The following is a 21,145-nucleotide window of genomic DNA, read 5'->3' on the forward strand; positions in this document are numbered from 1 at the left end:
AACATCCTTCCCACTTTGCTACAGGAATCACTACTACGGAGTAGCAGCTATTTAGGCTCTGGCAGGGTCATCGCAGCAGACAGGCCTCGCACAAGATTCAGTAACAGCTTGCCATATAGAAAGAGAGGGAGCACCAACTATGTAGGATTTACGTTTTGCCTTATTTGAGGGAGGATCTCAGGATCTCACAATAAATGGGATGCGTGAGACGATGTTCATCTATGATTTGATGTTTGGCCTGCAGCTCTGAGAACAGGAGATAAATCCAGCAGCAAAGCACACTGAGTTACAGTAAATAACGTGTCTGTAGCAAGCTAATCATCATAATTATATCTACTTCTGCTGAATTGCAGATTTTTATACCTAAAAGCTTTGAATTAAGTTACCCTTACCTCCACTTCATTATCTGCAGCCAATTTAAAAAGTCACTCCAACTATAGCCTGGAGATGGGATAACTTATGCCCCTCTCTGTCCAATGGTCTCCGCCTTTCCGACTACCTACTCCCAGACATTAACCTCTAGTAGGAACAGGAAAATAACTGTCTTGACAAATGACATCAAAACTGGTCACTGACTAGCAGACAGCACTGCTAACTGAGAGCTGTAGGCTCCCACCCAGCCAGGAAAGTTTTGTTTCTGCTGGCCCGAGGCCCTATAACCTCAACGCCTTCTCCGTCACGTGAATGAACCAAGATAACGTAAAATTGCCTAAGCATGAAGATCACATTCAACTAAGAGTAGTCTAAAGCACTTGTGGAAATGGGAATCAAATACAATAGACATGTATAAAGTTATTATACAGGGCCTGCTCTGTAGCTGATTAACTTGCTCACTCACCCAAGGACAAATGGTTAAACTATTATGCTCAGAAAAACAATTACATAAAATGCAATTGTTCCCTAACTCAGAGGCGCTCCCTTCGTGGAGCCCAAAATAGCTACTCACTTTTGATTTCAAAATAACTATCCTAGTTATTTCACTGGTACTAAACCTACGATCACTTATCACAGTGAGTAAAGTAAAACTTGCCAAAACGTATGTTGAATTTGACTTTAATGGCTTCCCTCTTTAACGGGTAAAAGAATCCACTGGAACGCTAAATTCTTCCTTCTAACTACCAGGAGGCTCCACAAGCCATTTCTCCTCTTCCTCATCAAATACTCTCCAATCTCAACAGCATCACTTTATCAGAGTGCCTCAGCTCTGATTCTCTTGCCTCTTGTCCAATGGCCAGCCTTACAGATTCCCAATAATTAACTCCTGAAAGAAAAAAACATAAAAATTCCCCAACGGTACTTTCATATCAGTATGCTGGAAAAACATCCTCTGCTCACCCTCATCTTCTTTCAGATCAATGACAATTTGGTTTAAACATTCAAAATTTTTCAACTAGTGTATTTCAGGGTTTTTTGGGTTTTTTTGTTTTGTTTTTTTTACACTTCTGAAGGGTTTACTTAAGTTTTCACAGCAGTCACTGCTCCCTCTGTCCCACAGAAAAGGATAATATTCCTAAAATAGATTCTTCAAATAAAACAATTTCTAGATGACAGCAATTCACAAAAATAATAATCCCGTGACATAGCTGCAAAAACCTGAAAAAATTTTGTAAGAATCTGCAGCAAAGCACATCATCCAAGATTAACGAGTGCCCATTTCAAAGGCTCATCCTCATTTTGAAAGCCCAATTGTTCTGACATGCTCTTCATCATTACAGAGCATATCACACAGGTCAATATTGTGGTTACAAGCAAAATAAACATCCAAAGTGTGTTCACTGTCTGGACTCCTCCACCTGCAGATCTGTTGACTAAACAGATCTATGGACTGATACATTTTCTATAAAGGTTGTCAAGAGAAAAACGGGTATGAAAAAATTTAAATGACATGAATTAACGATGAAGAGGTCATCTGTCAAAAGAGAGCTTGGTCTAGTCTTGGTCTAGCCAAAAGCATCAGTCAGCAAGTATTCATGACTCAACATATTTTGCTCAAAATGCCAGACTGGTCAGAAGCTTTCCTCCTTCAGGATCTTTGATCTGGTAAACTGGGCTTCTCTACACGCAGCAAGCCATTTAATAAAGTCAGGCAACCAAGGGCAATCAATGATACTGCAACACCATGCATTATAATATGCCTGTCAGCAGTTACCTATTTTATATTGGCTTTTTTGTACTATATGGCTTTCTCCACACAATTCAGTTCATGGTAAGAAAAACCCGTATAATTTTCAGTCTGTTTTTGTTGTCCAACCTGACACTGTACATCAAAGTAGCCCTCTTCCTCTCCTTTAGGGTAAATGTAAAATTTCCAAACTAGAATCTAGTCTTCCACAAAAATGCAAAACCTTACTGACCAAACCACAGTCTCAGCATACAATGTTCTCCAGGCTTGGCATGTTTCAGAGAATTATATATGTCTGTGTACATATACACATGTACACAAACATGTATGTGTACATATACATACGTATACACACACGTGTGTACATATACACACACGTATACAAATTACTATATATTTATTTACAGATATCGATAGGTGCTGGTCACATATATATGTGTATAAATATATATGCATATATTAGCTTCATCAGAACCCTGCTCTACTTCTTTCCTCCCAGCTTGCTAACGTTCCTTCAGTAAAAATTTGTAATCCCTTAATTTTGCCATCCAAACAAACCTGACGCCTCCAGGCATAGAGCCTAGTGCCTGTATGCTTCTTTTATTGGTTCATTTTCATTGCACACATGGCTTTAAGGCAATAAAATAGTTTATAGCCTGCAACCCACAGCAGCAGAGAAACCACAAGGAATTCACAGATGTGATCACCTTCTTCTAAGTTAAAAGCATTACTTCAGAAAGATCAGCATATAAAATAGGCTGATTTGCTGAGGAATGAACATACCTTGGTTTGTCCACCAGCCAATCCTCCAGATGAACTGTTGTCAGCCTGGTTTAAACAAAGGGTTGCTTTAATTAGTGAAATATTACTAACTGACAGGGCAAATTCCAAAAATACTTCACTACAATTAGAAATCTTTTTACCCTTTTTCCTCCCTTAAAATAATTTTTACATCGTATTTAACCCCTACACGGCCACATGGGTGTGCTCTAAGTATGCCCATTTCTCCTTTGTCCATCCAAAAGACAGTAAGCAATAACAACGTCGCCCCGTTATCAGAAAATCAAGGCAACATTTGAGTCCTGTTCTGGTTCAGATTCTGCTAGGACTAAAGTCATTCCAATTTGGTCCTGCATCCAGCTCAACACCACCTCAAATAACAGCTTCTTTTTTCACAGATTATGAAGAAAAGCAAAATACCAAGCAACTTTTCAAATCAATCAGTTTTCAATTCAGGCTAAGTTCAACTCTCTGCTTCGGACTATACTGATTGTAGTTTTCACCTTTCCCTAGCTGTGATTAATTTACCATCTTTTCACTGTCTAGAAACTCTTTAGTTATTCTTTGACCACCTTTGACTGAAAAATTGGAGGTTTATTTGGCAACCTAAGAGACTACAGTTCACCGCATGCCCAGGAGATCCCAACCTGCCCTCATGCAGCCCCTCATTCGTTACTCATATATGGAGCGCAGCCACCACCAGCTTGTGTTTAGGCATGACAGAAACATGAATTCTGGAAATCAAAGTCATCTCCATCATAATTTACTACTGATAGAGCAGGTAAGTACATCAACCCCTGAACAGATCCTTGTATACAAAGAAATGTTGTCATTTTTGCAAGCCAATAGAAGGTGGAGCTTCGTATTTTTTCTTAGAACAGAATAAGTGATGAAATCTTTAAAAACCAAGCCAAACCAAACCCTGGGGTTTAGTAGCCTGAGCTACTGTATTCTGTATGCCCAAGTTTAGTGCCTGAGTTACAAGTATGGCAAATGAATCTCCCCATGCAGAACATGCACATGCACACAAGACACTAATTTGGTAAGACCTGTACAACAACATACATAGATGCCCTTTTTTGTTCTTACTGTTTGCACGTGTTGCATGTCTAGACAAATGCCTTGCCACTAAATTAAATGTTTTGTCATAATGATATTTTGCAGAAAATTTAGGAGTTTCCATTACAGTGCCTCTTTATCAGCACTTGGCTGTGTTTCACCGTATGTGATAACAGAAGAGCCCTCTAATGTAGAAAGGGAGGTTTGCTTTGACTTCTCAATTTATATAAGGGATTTCACCAGCCTCCCTCCACTGAGATCAGGATTTGATTCTTGCAACTCTCTGTTCCAGTGATCCCAGTCCCAGGCCACAAAGATGCCTTATGAGATCAGCTAAGTGAAAATTTTCTAAAAAAACTCTAACAAATACGGAGACACTATCTGTAATTTAGACTTACGCTTCAAGTTGTCTAACTCATGCTATTTATAGCAGCCATAATTTCCAGCTTTTACAGCCCACATGAACTTGTGTAGCTTATAACCTGCAGCAGTGTTTACTTGCATCATGACCTATGCTATGACTTTCTCTTTACTGTTGACCTGTTTAAATCTCGAAGTGCATATTTCCACAGAGGCAGTAACACTCAATCATCCTCCAAAGACAATGACACATATATAATAAGTTTCAGTACCTACCTCAGTTCTTAAAAAATTCACTTTTGCAGATACTACACAGTGAAGGGTTATCTAATTTTTTCTCACTCACTCGACTTGCCTTAGCCAGCCGCTTCTCTTGTTCAAGAGACATAAAAAAGTAATTCAAGCATTAAAAAAAAAAAAACAAACAACCACTAATGCTCCTGTAAAATGGTGCCGAGTAGCTGCTTTTTTTAAAAACACGATTGGATCATCTACAAAGGTCAAACGTAGGATTCCTCAGTCAAAAAAGAACAAGCATCTATTACCTGAATTTAATCTCAAATACTGTAACTGCTGTTAGCAGAGGCCCAACCATCACTTAGCAAAAGACAGTCACCCTGCCTTTGGGGGTGGGGGCCAGAGGGTGGAATTAAATCTGGGTGCCCAGAGTTTCTCCTAAAAAGGCCTCCAGGCAGTGGGGGAGAAGGGTCCCTGTGCCCTTTGCTGAAGGCCCGAGAGCAGCCACAAGGAGCCAGCAACTATAAAAGCAGAGAGATAAGGGAACAATGTTGCATCTAATCAAAATGGAGAAGGAGAGACCGTAATTATTCATGTTGGAATGTGGCCAGGCTCCTTGGTCAATCACAACGTTAATGAATAAAATTTTGGGAGACCTTAACATAACCCAAGAGACAAATGCAACGCTCCAAGCAAAACAAAGCCCCCAGACATCCCTAAATTTATATTTATAAGCAACACTGGGGAAAACTCCACGAAATAAATACTGGAAGTTTATGCCATTTCAAGACAGTCCTTTTGGTTCCAGAAGAGATCAACAGATAGATAGGGCTTTGGCTATTAAATTCTCTTATTTTGTAACTTTAGCAAGAAATAAAACTTTCACTTGTGGTATGATATATCTGCACATACATGGAAAGTCCCAAACAACACATGTACACACACAGACCTTTCCAAAGCGTCTTCAGGATTGGGGGGAAGCGGGAGGAAATCAAATCCCTCAGTAACCTGATCGCTGCTACCTTACCTGCAGAATAAGCGTCCAGGCTGAATTCAGAGAAATTCCAATGCCAAGAAAATTCTGATACTTTTAGAAAATCTGGACTTAAAAGAGCAACCTGAGAGGGGGCAGGGCACTATGAGTTCAACCGACCACAAGTTTAACAAATTTCAATAAGTTTGGTTGAGAAGAAGAGCATACTATTTAATATTTGACATCATCAAACCCTCACCTACTTTTAGATCACTTCAATCAAACATGCAAGATTGTTACTAATCACTCACACCTGAGCTGTCTAAAATTAAAACAGACATGATGAACACCCTCATGAGTATCATCAGTTCATTGCAGATTATTGACGAGGACAAGTTTCCTAAACGTACTTAAGTTTCTTCTACAAATTACTACACCATTATACACTGAAGCACAGGGAAGGCAGAGACAGCTCACAGAGAATTTACACTCCTCATCCTGTGGGGTGCTCTGAGTGCAAACACACGTGGATCAACGACCATTTCTTAATGAATCACAGCTTAAGCAAGAGTTATGCAGCGCTGCTTCCACCTACATTTTCCTTGCGCTCTCTCTATCTAGTCTGGAACTCCAGCTCAGCAGACAGAGAGAGAAATGTCTTCCTGCAGGCAAGAATGAACAATCTCTCCCCAATTACAGAGCCATGTGTGGGCTATGAGCAATTTTCCAAACATAAAAGGAAAGAGGGAATTTGCTATCCATATATTAACAAGCTAAAACAAGCCAACCTGCAGATGGAAGGGATCAAAGTGTCTATTTGAGTCACCTCAAAATTAATCCCCTGCAGGAATGTTTCTTCCCTCTCTCTCACTGCGTTCCCCCTAGTCCCTCCCAGAGCAAAAAGTCAAGCTCAAAGAATGCGTCCAGCTCTTAGATGAATATGATACTCCCCAGAATACACACACCCTCTTTTTTTCTTTAAAAGACTATATTCTTCCCCCTTCCCCCTCCATCCCCAGGCACTCACATGCAGATAGATGAGAGTCTGTTTGTCTGTCAAACACGATACCACGTTTCATCAAAAAGACTCACTGCTGGTTTAGGTTGGAAATGGCACCTGCGTAAGCACGGGGTTTTCTTCAACACAAAAAGACCACACTGATAGAGATTATGAGTGCTTCCAAATGCTAGAACAGCAGAAGTAATATTTATCATCTGTAATACAGATTCTTTGAAGCAACCTTGCATACAGATATGAGAAAAAAGAAATGTAAGCATTATGACAGGTAGGTTTTAATAAATTTTTTCAGTAAGTAATTCACCTTTTAGCTGCCACTGGCCAAATTCAGTTTAGAAATAATCAGTGCGATATCAAGAGGACATCTGAGACGTTAAGAGTGTTGCGCCTCTTTCTCTTAGGCAAGCTGAAAACTTGAACTATCATGATTCTGAATGGGCCTAAAAAAAGAGTTCTTGTTCTGCTAAACTAGGGACAAAAAGCCAAATCCTTCCAAAAAGGCTTAGGAAGTTCAATGTTAGCTTAAATGGGCCAGTTCCCTTCTTCCTGAAGCATCAAAATTCCAGTTGTTTGCAAAAGAAGGCAGGAACAGATCAAGAACAGGAAAGTTGTAACTACTAGGACTGGGGAGAGTCACAGCAGTAACATTAATGCAGCCTGTTCTCATCATACCAGAGCACAGGCCAGATCAAGGAGGCAACGCTACTGAGAGATTACAAGCAAATCTATCCTGCTGTCATCCATGTTACCTACGCCAGCTCCACTGTAACGTGGAAGGCATAACGTGGGAAATTGTCACCTACAGAACGACGTGGCTACAACATTGATGCGGGATATCAGTTGCTCCAACAACTCATGGAACAACAGGAGCTGCGCCAGGCAGCGTTAACAGAGAGGAAGCAATGGCCTGGGAACAGGGGCTTCAGTTTCCAACTCCCCTGCTAATTCCATCCTTGGGCTTTGAAGTTTTCTCATTTCATTTCCACTCACAAGTTTGCCACAGCTCCTTTGCAGAGAGACAATACACAAAATTAGACAAAAGGGAGCCAAGGCAGACTAATTCAGCTGCCATCCTCCATTTTAAAAGAGTCATAGTTCATAGCTCTGGATACCCCTTTTCATTCAGACCACAGAGAAAGTAAGAGCCTAAGGAGTATAATCCTCCTTAGATTGCCCAGTAAAACAAAAGGAGGAGAGAACTGCATAGAAAGTTCAGACTCTTGTCCTCATCAGTTACAGCACCAGCAGTAATTTAAGTCCGTTTTAAGCAGTGTTTTTGGTAAAGTTCTCCAGGGACTGAATGAAGGCCATGCATTTATTTCATACAGGCCACTGAAGAGCAGGCCACTAAAGAGCAATCAAACAATACTGACTTGGTTTATAAAGTCTTTCAGAATCTCAATTACACAGAATAATCAAACTATTTATAAGCAGAGTTAATCACACTTACCAAAATAAGAAATGGACTGTAGGACCTATATTTTATGGGTATACAAGGGTGCATATATAACTTACAACTATATATAGGTATATAACTTAAAGAGTTATATACCATTTATTTGCACTAAGAAAAAACATATTTCTCAGAAGTAGCACACATCCTTTAATCATAACGCAGTCACTACACAAGCAAAACCCTCAAATCTTCATGGTAAGAAAAATTACATAACAAAGTATCATAGGATAATTCAGATGGGAAGGAATTGCAGGAAGTTATCTAGTCCAACCTTCTGCTCAAGATCTCTTTGGTTCCATACATATTTTCCGTAACTTTCAATGTAACATAATTTTAAGGACTTTTGCACAAACAGACATGCTTGTCCAACAAGGAGGAAAGCAGGAGTATCGAGATAACTGAAACAACAACCTAGAATCTGTGGATCCTGGGAACATCAAGCTCCCTGCTTCATCACAGACACCTGGGCAAATATGGACAAATCTTTTTCCATGCAGCTGTGCAATACCTCTAAAATGCAAACACCATCTTTTGTAAGATGAGGTTAAGTAATCCTGAAAAAAGAGCATAAACTGCTCGGATACCACAATAACATACAGTGTATAAGATAGGGAAGAAGGTTAATATAGTTGTACATACAAATACTTGAAATGGCAGCTGTAATCCAGTTTCACTATACCTGTTCTTTTATTGTTCATGTTCTCTTCTAAGTACTCACAGGACTGGTTTCTAAAATCATATCATATTTTTGAAAGCACTGTTTTGTATACAGGCATCTGAATTAGTAGAAGACGTATTTTTTTCCAGCGACCTAGCGTAGTTCTCTCTTTCCCCTTTAGAAAGTTTCAGCCATATGGTTATGAAACAAATTCGCATACAACCATTCTCAATTAATCAATAATCTTGGTGCTAAAGCATGCATAATTAACAGGATGCATTACATCTTTAAAAAATTATCCAACTGAAAACAACAGACAAATACAAAAGGCATCCTGAAATACTTCACAAGCTGGAAAACACCTTATAGTCAAATAATCTTTTATTATTCCAAGTATCTTGCTGAAGCCAGTACGAGTACGGTTCCTCTCTCACTGCCCCCAAAATTTATTCATTATGAATAGAGTTAAATGTCTATTCCTAGCAAAAAGCAAATTTTGGTCAAAGCTTATTTGAAAATAAAATAAAATAAAATAAAAATCAAGAAACCATCTCTCTACTCCTGCAAGACTAAACAGTCTTGTTAAACAATACGTAACTCAGGTATGCCCACTGGCAATCCCATGAAACACAGGCGTACCAGTTTAAGCAGATTCTGTACTCCCAAAGTGATCTCGACCACCATGTCTCTCAGGAACTCTATATTCAAAGACCTACACAGGTTGAAAAAAATCACCCCAGAAGCACTCTTTCCTTTCTTCACAGAGCCTTTCCATATCACCGTTGAGCAGGTGTATTTTCATTTTCTCCTCTACCTCCTACCACCCTTCTTGACACCTTTTCTCTTGCTGAATGCTTCTCAGCAATAATTACTGCATCCAGGAAACTGTCTGTGCCTTTAGGCTACGTGCCATAAGGGTACAATGCAAGCGAGATCCTCCCGCCTCTGCTGTAGTAACTAGCTGTGAAAGCTTCCCTTTGCACTCTAGCGACCTCAGTCAGATAAGTCCACTTTTTCCAAACATTAAATTTCTACACTGAATAACCAGCCATATCACACACATATCACAGAAGATTGCAGTGAATCTTCTCATGGGAAGACAACACTTTTCTTACAGCATTTCCAAAAGGGAAGAGTGCAGAAGAATTCAAAAAGTTCTGAATATAGTAAGTCAGGTAGAGTTATACATGAAATGAAACTCCAAAATCTATCAGGATGTATAGCAAATTCCACGGTGGTGATAAACAACATTGATGCCAAACTTCATATAACGAAGAAATAGAGAAAATTCACCTTTTTTCTGAGAGCTGTCAAGGTAGTTAACAACTTGCAGGAAAACCTTGATTTGCTCTGCAGGCAGGCATCATTTCCCTCACCACCTTAAGCACAAAGTGAAAAATTCTGCGTTCTTGAACAGCGCTACCCAATAGTGAAAAATTTTTCCCTCATCAGCTCTACACGTCTTCAGAGCACTTATTCACTAGGGAACAACTTCAAATAACTGTAAGGGTACCCACACACATAAGCCAAACCAAGTAAACCAAATAACTGGAAAATACACTACTCTATGCTAAATGTTAAAACGGGCAATGCTTTCTCTACAAGTAAACTGTAAGAGAAGTCTCCACTACCTTGGAAGACTTAAAATAAGCTGGTCCAGGATGCTCAGGAAGTGAACAAAATTCATAATCCTCAGAATGGAAGAAAAGAGCATAGAAACGCAATCCAAAGCTCAGCGAACCGCTGGGCTTTGGAGTTTGGAAAGTGAAGTCACTGCTTCCCACTGACTCTTCGGAGAGATGTGGCCTTCTAGTTCACAGCTCTTCCCAAATTAGGGCTGGATACAGGAGCCATTTAAAGAGTTTGCTAGTGCTGTGAACAGGACTGCCCAGCCTCACCAAGCAGGATGGAGCACCGGGTGAGAGAAGCAGCGTACTCCACTGGGCCAGCCAGCACGCAGACTCCTTCCTCTTCCTCTCCTCCCGTGGCAGCGATACCTGCATCCTCGCTTCAAACTCAAGCCATGCCATTTCACATCGTTAAGTAAAAGCAGAGATCTCTACAGTGATTACATCTGAGATTCTGAAGTTGGTTCTCAAAAGGTAGGAGCTATCATTGCCTCCTAATAGATGGGAAAAGGAACCTCAAGGAGGCTAAGTTTCAAACTCTCTGACTGCATAACAGTTTAAATTTCAAACTATGTTACTGATGAAAACATCAGCAAGAGTCAGTGACACAGAGAATGCATGAGTAAAATCTGCTCTGCTTCAATTTCAGTCCTGCGCTGCAAGCATTAGTCACCACATTCATTAAAAAACAAAATAAAACCTAATCAAAATCTATTAAAAGGAAGGAAAGTCATGATTCACGTCGCAAACTGTCTCAACTTTATCATGATCTCTTTTAAGCAGGATAATTGTATTTTCATATAATGCCATACCTGCAGCGAACAGTTGCACTAAAAGCATGTGTATAAAGTGCAACCCAGCTCCACTGTTTACATAAAGCATTTACTGAATAAACCAGGGTTGAGAAGATGCTCTCCCTATCCCAAAAAAGCACAACCCATCCAAAAGCAATTCTCAAAGATGCTTGTGATTATCTACAAGTTCCTTCTAGCAACTTCCTTTTTAATCACACAGTCACTTACTACTTTCATACTATTATTTGAAGCTAGATTATGAATCGACATTTCAATCCTTTTTCTCTCTAGAGATTCTGTTCTGTACTTGCAGATTCCAGATGTCATTGCTAAATGTAGCCACTCTTTCCCAACTCCTTCTCACATTTTCTTTACCAGTGAGTAGCACGCTGTTTCCTGGGGACCACAGTTTGAGCTGAGATTCCTCAAGACCTAGTCTCTAGTTTCCAAGAATGGTCAGCTAGTTTACACTCGCTACTCCTCTAACCTACACAAAGAATGACCACTGTCTCCTCAGGACAGGATCAGCATCTGCGTTTCAAAATAATGCTGAGCCTAACAGCATGCACAAACACAGGGAACAGTTGAAGTGTTTCAGCTGCAAAGAAACAAAAAGTCAAAAACTGAATTTTTAAAAATTAATTTTTTTTCAAAGTACCTTTGCAGAGGAGAGAAAGCACACATTTGTCAAATGAATACTCACAGCTAAAGTCAAAAGGTTGTGGCAACACTACTCTTGCGCTTCACTGGGGACGGAGTTCTGGCCGGCACCTTGCAAGCTTCCTGCAGAGACTAATTCTCTAACTAAAACTACAAATCCCATGATGCACCTCATAAACACTGAGGACCATTGTGCTGCAACAAACCCAATATTTGGGGAGAGTCTAGTGATTACTAAAATAAATAAATAATATTTAAATAAAAAAATCACCACAAGTGAAGCGTATCCCATGAGGCACCACAAGAGTAAAAGCAGAATATTAGATTTTCAGCAGAGTTGTTAAGCCACAAAGGCAAAAACTCCATGCAAGAAAAATCAAGTTTTCAACCAGAATTAAGTCTATTTCTTCCCCTCCCCCCTCATCAAGCACCTTGAAAAACTCATGTAATTTAATATAGACAGACAAATCTAAACATAAGCTTCAAGCCTACACATGTAAGTAAACTTCTGCACAGCAGACAGACAGACAGAGGAGTGGCAGGATGGCTCCAAAACATTTTAAGCAAACATAGTATATGAGAAAGAAAGAAATAACACAGTAAAGGAATATTAACATCCATAAAAACACTACAGAACATGAAAAGCTCTCAAAACAACACAAAACAGCTGGATTCAAGCTGCAGGAAGACCACTGCTGGGTATGTGCTGAAAGGGAACACCTGCAAGGTTACAATACACACAAAACATGGAACTTTTTCAAAACGGCTACAACGTTTTATTAAGAGTCAGCCATTTCTTTCAACGGTCACAACATGTAAAGAAAGTGTATGAGACTTGTCAATGTTTACTCATCACATTTTACTTACGGATGGAGGATGTATTTCTAAACAAAATAAGTGCATTGCTGACATTTGAAAAATGCAATTTTCTCTTCCACAAACCACTACCAAAGAGCAACAGCAGCTAAGACAGAACAGCAGATTTTTAGATGCTTATAAACTTAGTGCTCAAAAAAATTCCAGCATTTGGCCTAAATAAGAGTAAGTAGAAAAGACTTTTAAGAGAGAACTGTCTAACAACAATCACAATGTTTTGACTGAAATCTATCGATTAAGAAATCTACTGCTTAGAAGCCAGTCTACTACTTGAACTCCCCCGGAGTTTGGTCTTAAACAACCAAATCTGCTGAAACTGTCACTGCAAACACCGGCAGATTTCCCAAAGGCTGCAGGAAAATGCCATAAGTTGTATTTGATTTCTGATCTCCCAAATCAAACCCACGTCAACTGAACACAAAAATGATTCTGAAGGTTGACAAGGACTGCTGATATCTACGAGAATAAGTGATGACTGCAAGAAGGATAACGCACCTCAGGCAAAGCTTATTTTTAATTAGTGAGGTACCTTGTATTTGTAAGGAAGTATGTTCTGAAGCTTTTCAAACACAAATTAAATTGATCAATTATTAAAATCAACAACAGTGAATTTAACTGTAGAACTAGCTAGGTTCCCAGCTCTCATTCTTGACCATAGCAACAGGCAGTTTATGAATTAAAATCAGATAACACCTCTTTCATCAAACCCAAAGGGAACAGTTTGTTACTGAAATATAGGCAGCTGATGTGTCTTTATATATATAAGCAACTTACCCACAACCTGGCAAAAGTACAATGTCAACAATTTGAAAAAAAAAATGCATTTGGATTGAAAACACTGTAATAGAAAGGCTGAGATATATCGGGTAAACAAAACCTAAACACACATGTTCAGGAAATCACATGTTCCCAGATGTACAAGCACACAATACCCACAAAGATATTCTTTGCACTCATAGTTACTATTTTCAGGACACTGACTACTAGGGAAACGTCCTATAACAAGCCACTGCCATCTACTAGTTATTAAAGCTAACCAAAAACAAGCTCAGGTGCATAGTCAGTCACGGAAACGCAACTTGTATAATCTGCTATTTAGGGAAAACTCCTAAGTCCGTGAAACACAGACCACGTTTTCCTTTTCACTAGCGCAAGGAGGGGCAGAAAACAAGGTTGCCCATAATGTGGCACGGTGCCTAACACTCCTAAAGAAACCAAACCTTTTTGAGCTGGGTGTTACGAGTCAGCCCAGCTCCAGAAGAAACCTACAGAGAGCAACCTCCATCAGCTCAGGGCTGGTTATCGGGCAGCCAGGAGTGCTTGGGCTATTTATGCCTAGCCACCACAGCACCTCTCAGTCTCTCCCAGTACAGCTCCTCCACTTCATCCTAAACCACCCAGCTGGGAAGGGGAGAGCAGGAAAACAGCACACAGAGCAGGAAGACCGCACGGTCCCTAGGTGAGGACGCTCTCCAGTGACATGGAAGGCCCAGGTTTGAACTGCTGCTCTCCTTCACTGCCACACCACAAACATCCCCAACACAGTGCTAAGATACCAGGCTCCTCCTGGCTCAGTGAATATTCATGTACCACAGGGGTATAGTCTCAGAATCAACTTTCTCCCTCCCCCTGTCCCCGTGGGACACCCTCGATTACCCCGCCCACCATCCCAAAAAAACAGCTCTTCTGCCAGGCATCAGCAAGCCATCCACGCTGGCCATAACAAATTAGGCTGCTGCCCTGAGGGGTATATCAGAGCCTGAGACAGGGGACCTTAGGCCAGCCGGGTCAGAGGAGCGAGCTACTGATGCTGCAGCTGCTCGGGGACAGGAGGGGAAGGAGGCAGCAGCTTCTGCAAGGAACAGAAGCAACCGCAGCAACCTGACACTCTCTAGCAGGCTGGAGGCAGGTGCAGGAGGTGGCATGTGGCTGTCGGCCAGCCCCGTGCCTACTCATCCCCTCCAGAGAAAAGGTGGCAAGCCAGGTGGAAATGTCCCTTGGGCTACCTTCAACCTTCAATTGACAGTCACCTGCAACTGCACCAAAACAGAAAGACAGAGACCTGGGGGGGGGGGGGGTGCGGTGCGTGCGTGTGTGTGCGCACATGTATGTATCAGTATGAACAGACAACAACAGAAATAATTTCTGACCAAGCCTAATTCACAAGCAACTCTATCTGCACAACAGTCTGCAGTTCTGGCAGGTATAATCACTCCTGTTACTAGTTTGTTAAGCCAGTGCTCCTCCTCCCCGACGGGCCTCTTTCAATAAAAGTGGAAGCAAAGCACAGGAACTGATGCTGTTTTCCAGATGTACAGGAAGGTCCTCAGTCTCAACCCCTTGACTAGATTGTGACCAATCTAGTGCTTCTTAAAGTTTTAAAAACAAAACAAGTGATTATACAGTACCTCTTAAACTGTTATCATATCAGAAAGTCCCAATCAGATGTGGGTCCTACTCTGCTAAGAGACGCACATTGAGACAGCCTCTTTCTCGAACAGCTTATGAACTAGTTGAATACAAGCTTTAACACGTGCAGAGCAGAAAGGACAGGGGAGCAAAAGCCAATTACAACAGGCAGGTGATGACAAAGATGACAGAAATGGCAAATACACAAATGTAACACTGCCCTCTATTCCTTGTTCAGTAGCAATATAAAGTAACACTATCTGTAAACCTGTTTCCCACCTAGCCAATGATTCTTCCTAACTGCAAACAATGCAGTCAATGCTATTTTAAATAATCAAACAAAACAAACCAGTCAAAGGTGCTGCCATATACCAAATCAGAACAGCATTTATGTTTATGCTTTCTGAACGGATGGTAGGGATGAAGCATTCAATAGCAGCAGTCTAACTGCACATGACACTAAACCAAAACTAAGCCCAAGATGAAAAGTAATCAGGCATCACTAAATCTCAGCATCTGCATTACTAGCCTCAAGCCGCTCTTTCCACTCTCCTGTGTGGTCTGGCCCGGCTCAGGTCAGATGTCATTGCACCTCAGCTTCTCTACACGCCAGCAGCAGTTTGAGGTACACATTTCTTTCTTTTTGACCAATCAACAGCATTCATCCCTATTCCCAGGGTCCTGGAAGCTGCTGTATGTGAGGTTAATAGGAGACTGTAGGCCCCAAAGAAATAAGAAGGTTGCTGTCCTGGCTTAGAAGTCTTGTACCACAGGAGATTAGGAGAAATGAACATCCCCCAGCATCACGGTGCAGTGTAGTTTTCACCTTGAGGTGGATTCTCCAGGAGCAGCCTCAAGCCCCGCAGACAAAGCAGACCGGCCAAGTGCAGCACGAGTTGGTGAAAGGGTGAGAAAGAGAATATCTTACTTACCCTTCCCCAGGAGGGTACTTGCTCATATGATATAATTTGATTCTTTCACAATATAGATCCCAAAACGGGAATCATTCATCAATGTTACACAGACAGCTATTTTTCCACGGCTTCCTCCAACCACGACAATTCTGTGGTGCATACACCTAACATAAAATCCAGGCTTCTGCTCATCACTTGTCATGAAACAAAGCTGTACTAATTCAGAAGAATAATTCAGCTTGCCTAACTATACATACATACATCCTACCTCAGTACACATGGCTTCAAGCGTTTAAGTGATGCTGCTGAAACACACACTACTAGATGAGGCATTTTTCTAAGAGATAAGTTTATAGCCCAAACAGAAGTTATGGAGCCTGACACGGAAATCCTTGCATGAGAAACAGTAACTGCTGAGATGCTCAGTTTGGATAGCCTTATGCCATGGATACCTATAAAACTGTTAAGCACGTGACAGTTCTTCAGACCTCATGTAGAGAGCAACATGGCTTCAGTAACTTGGTTACTTTCAAGGAGGTTTCACAACCAGTGAAGTCTTGTACGACATGAACAATCACCTTTCTGGACAACAGAGCACAGCACGCTGTAGTGAAGACCAGCTAACAACTTCCAAGTTAGTGAATGCAGAACAGCCAGTCCAAAGCATCACAGACTAAGTAGGTAAATATGGGCAAGCAAGTTTCATGATTATACCTGCAAGCACTAACAGTCTTCTAATGTAATGAATAGCATTTTCCTATTAAAGTCTCCCACTGTAATTAGCATGGTGCCTATTAAAATAGCAGTAACAATATCTGATTTATTTAACTCATAGTTTCTACTGACCAAAAGCTAGCTACATTGTATTTAAACAGAAGTATATAGCATAGCAGTTTTTCTTGAATGGCATTTGCTAGCAAACAGGGAAACAAGATTCTGCTCTTCACTTTGTCAAGACAAGCATAGGATCTTCTGCAAATGTCTTCACTTTAAATTTACTGTCCATACAAGAGAATGCCAATACTAATGTACTGATACTAAATCTGTAAAACCACTTAAATTCTTTCAGTCTCAAGTTCCTAAAGAAACACTCAGTGTTACCACCTGGAAAAAAACCCACTATTAATCAACAATTTAAACTGCAAAATGCAGAAAAGTGCCCTGACGTGGTAGTCAAGAAGCCTTATAAAAAACTAACCAATTTTTTTTTTTGGGGGGTGGGGGGGGGGGAAAGGAAGGCAGGAATTGCATCTCCTCTCGTTTAGCACATGTACGTGTGTGTGTGGGGGGGGGGGGTTATTATTGGTGCAAAGAAATACTGCCAGAGAGAACTTCTCTACAAATAACCTCATATCTAACAGGACAATATTACCCAAATGTAAATTGTCCGGGTCAAATTATACACTTTTTTTTCTTTTGTACGTTATCTTCTTCAATGGATTTCATTATTATGAGCTGCTGAAAAAAGGCAGGCATAGAAAGACTTATGGAAGAAGGAAGACAACTCGTTTTACTTCAATTAAAAAGACAGCTGTAAACACCCTTCTTCTGAGCTATGGGAATGTGTTCACAAAAAAATACAGTCGAAAACACAGGAGGAAAGGTACAAGAGGGTAGATGGTAGGTTGAAAGTTTTATATATGATTATATATTTATATGTGGTTTTCCCATATATTATAGATACTATATCTATAATATAGAAATCATTGTATATAATGATTTTTCAAGACAAGAACGAACTACATATTCACTTACATTGCAAGGTTCCACAGCTTACCCAACTAAAATCATCTTCTTTGAAGAAAAAATAAATAAATAGCATTTTAACTGAAAATAAAAACATATGCCTCCAGGTTCGTTAGTTTAAAGCATGATGCCTCCCTTTTTCACTCTATCCACTAGCATATAGTTTTTAACTAGCTGGGTGGAAAACACAGATGCCCTCATCTCTGCACTTTTTTGGTTGTTTGTTTCTGTGGTTAAGGCTTAAAAGATATCACCGCCACCTTTGTCTTTCAGCAAATAAATGCAGGAATGATAGATTAAATAAAAAAAGCAAAGCTTTAGAGCAAGCACCTCCTGAATATGTAAACCCAATGGACTGCTCTCTAAACAAGACCATTCTCTTTCTCATTCCCCAAAATCACAAAGAAATACATTCCTAAATGGATTAGACATCCTCTTTCTGGCATCCCCCAAGCTAAAAGAGTGTCCATGTAGCTTAAGGAACTACAAAGGCATAAGAGCATCTTCCCTTCCTCTGTCTCCAAGGCTGTTTAACTTCCTCAGATCTTTTCCAGTGGAGGTGGACTGGAAGCAGGCAGCATCAACACACCTGTCCATTAGATTACTGCAAATCAATCTGTCACCTTATGCCTCCAGCAATTCATTATCTCAATTTTGTTATCACACAGGTCTGTACCCGCAGGGTAATCAGATAAGAGAATGGGCAGAAAAAAAAAATGGTGAAAGCCTGGTCCCTGTGAAGTAAGGCAATGCTAATTTCATATCAGCGACAGATCACTGCAATAGACCCTGCAGGCTATGGAAATTCTGCCTTAATGCATCAAGCACAGAACAGCTCTACCCCTCTCCCTGAACTTAAGTAGTCCTGAGTGTGCAAGTTCAGTTTATTTTAAACTATGCAAAAAATTAGCACCTTAAAACCAGAATTACATTGTGAAATATATAAATAAGAGTTATTACCATATCAAGCAGAGGGGAAAGGAAAAAAAAAAAAGCTTACATGCATAAAGTGCATTACCATTATCACTGTGGACTCTCCCACACTGCCATAAAGATAGTTTAAACTTAACTCAACCTCCTGGCTCTCTCATTTATCAAATATAACTCATTATGTTTATTCTGCCATTCCAGGCATTGCACTAAAGGATTAATTTTAAAAGCCAAGATGAATACTATGAAGTACGCTCCTGTCAGGTTGCTATGAGCGTTACAAGGAGCAGGGTAGCAGATTGCTTTATCCCAGGTGTGAAATATCATCTTCCAGACCGCTTTTGTGAAACTCAGTTTTCATTCATCAAAGGGCAGGCCTCACTTTGGGAACACTGGCCTGCCAAAACTTTAACAGCCCTGACATTTCCAGGATGCTTGCTTCCCCACCCGCCACCCCTGGTAAAATAATTTACTGCTAAACACCTGCAAATACTTACACCCAAATCCCCATCCCCGGGCAGGCCCACACCATAAGAAACGATTTCCAAGGACTGAACTGACCCTCGGAGAACTTCTACAGGCACCTGCTCTCCTCTCGCCTTCCAGCCACGAAGATGCTGAGGCCAGGAGAAACAAAACAGAACAAAACAAACCAACAAACAAACCCACCACCAACAAAACAACAAAAAGAAGCCAGAAGTGCTGGCTCCCTTCTCCCGCTCCTCCTGTCACACGCTCCTTCCTCCACGGCCACCTAGGGAGACCGGTGAATCTCCGTCAGGAGAGGTTGTCCAAGAGCAGGTTCTTCAGAAATAGCTTAGATGTTGTTGACGCGTAAGGGCTGTAGCTTGGATTTGGAACCTTCCGGGTGCCTTTAAGTCCTATATTTGAGTCCTTTATAGAGGAGGCCAGGAGCAGAGGGCAGCTTGACCTGCAAAGGCTCTTCTTTTCAAGGCTTCCCTTCCTCGACGCTGGTGAGGCTTAGTCACTCACATCTCCATGCTAAAAAGGTCTGACATTTCTGAACGGGAGGCAACAGGATTTTCTCCATGGTGCCATTTCACTCAAGCAATTCATTTTAATTCTTAAGCCATCAATGTGAGGTAGATAAGTACCTTACTTAACAGCTGGATAAACACTTCCACTGTGACCTTCCCAACTTTACTCAATGACTCAGCCTCAGAACTGGGACTCAAACTAGCCAGGTAGTATTTTAAGTTACACTTAAAGGAAAAAAGCATGCCAAAGTGTGCTTACAGTAAACAGAGTTGCACAACACATAGGGCACTTTTCCCATCACAAGAACACGGAAAAACAGCTGTGTGCCAGCACCTTCAGTACTTCTTTTCCCCCAAAACTATGCCATAAGTTTCTGACAAGCTTTGCAAAGTTGATGCATGAGGCACATCCAGCACCCACTGCTAAGGCAGTAATCGTTCATTCCCTATAGGATGTACACTTATGCATGTCTGCAGTCTTCACCCCACTCAACACCAAGTGTTATGCCACATACAAACCCATATTCAATTCAAATTACTCTCTCGTGTTAAGTGTGTTGATGGGGATCAGAAGATTCTCACAGCATGTGAACAAATAACAGCTTGACCTCGCAACTCACAGCCAGAAAAACTCCCCTAGAAATGCTTGAGTAGGAGCAAAGCAGAACACCAGGTCCTAAAACTAAACGCCTAGCCAACCACTGTATTTCTTTTATTATGTTTATTGACTTCCAGATTAACTTGCTTGTACTGCAAATGTTTGACCAGATTTGTTCTTCCTTTATTACACCTGCTCTGCAATTTTAGCACTGCTTGTTATTTTGGTTACCATCTCTGTTTTTGTTTTTTTAAGAGTATGTTTAGGAGATACACAAGTAATTATACTAACATTCCTACTCAAATAAGCCTCACTGATCTCTCCAAAATAACGCCTTGTTCTGTCAGTGGGGTAATTTCCAAAGAAGGAAAACGAGATACAAAAGAGATGAAGAACCTCTCCACCAGCTTTTCCAACCTGAAGAAACTTACACAGAAGATTAGAAGAATACAGTAATTCAGGATCTCAAAGCGACACTAACTCTACTTCTAGCCATAGAGCATACGGACAAAGAGACAGATCATCTCTTGACGAGCGTACGAGACTGACCCACGGTCGCTCAGCAAGCAACACAGCCAGAGAAAGAGCCCGCCACAGGGAACTCTTTCTCTGCTCCAGCTATAAATATTTTCTGCATGACTGGAAAATAAAACCAAAAACAGGCTAGAGAAGGTAATACCTACAGTAAGAGCATCCAAAAATATCACAATTGTTCAGTTTAACAGAGAAAAACTTGGACTGCAGGCAGGATCTTTGGACTAAGTCAAAAACTGCAAGGAACACGGATCGAACCACTTATGCCATTACCTGCTTAAATAGTTGTTCCTTGTGGCACATTCACACATATTAAGAGAGGAAATGTTTTAATTTAACCTGTGGAAAACTCTTGGCAATGCAGTGCGGACTCTTAAGCACCTGTACGTCAATAA

General features: G+C 40.7%; 1 protein-coding gene across 15 annotated transcripts in view; it reads right to left on the reverse strand.

Annotated features, from left to right (window-relative positions):
* The window catches only part of TNS3 (tensin 3), a 265,299-nt gene that overhangs the window by 205,230 nt on the left and 38,924 nt on the right, over nucleotides 1–21,145 (reverse strand). For 7 of the 15 annotated variants that reach the window (XM_068936084.1, XM_068936082.1, XM_068936083.1 and 4 more), the window contains exon 2: nucleotides 2,906–2,950. The exons of the other annotated variants lie outside the window; for them this stretch is intronic. In XM_068936084.1, coding sequence (XP_068792185.1) covers nucleotides 2,906–2,950 — 45 coding nt within the window. The remainder of the gene's footprint in view (nucleotides 1–2,905; nucleotides 2,951–21,145) is intronic. 15 annotated transcript variants of the gene reach the window in all.

This window comes from Struthio camelus, chromosome 2 (genome assembly GCF_040807025.1).
Source record: "Struthio camelus isolate bStrCam1 chromosome 2, bStrCam1.hap1, whole genome shotgun sequence".
NCBI lineage: Eukaryota > Metazoa > Chordata > Aves > Struthioniformes > Struthionidae > Struthio > Struthio camelus.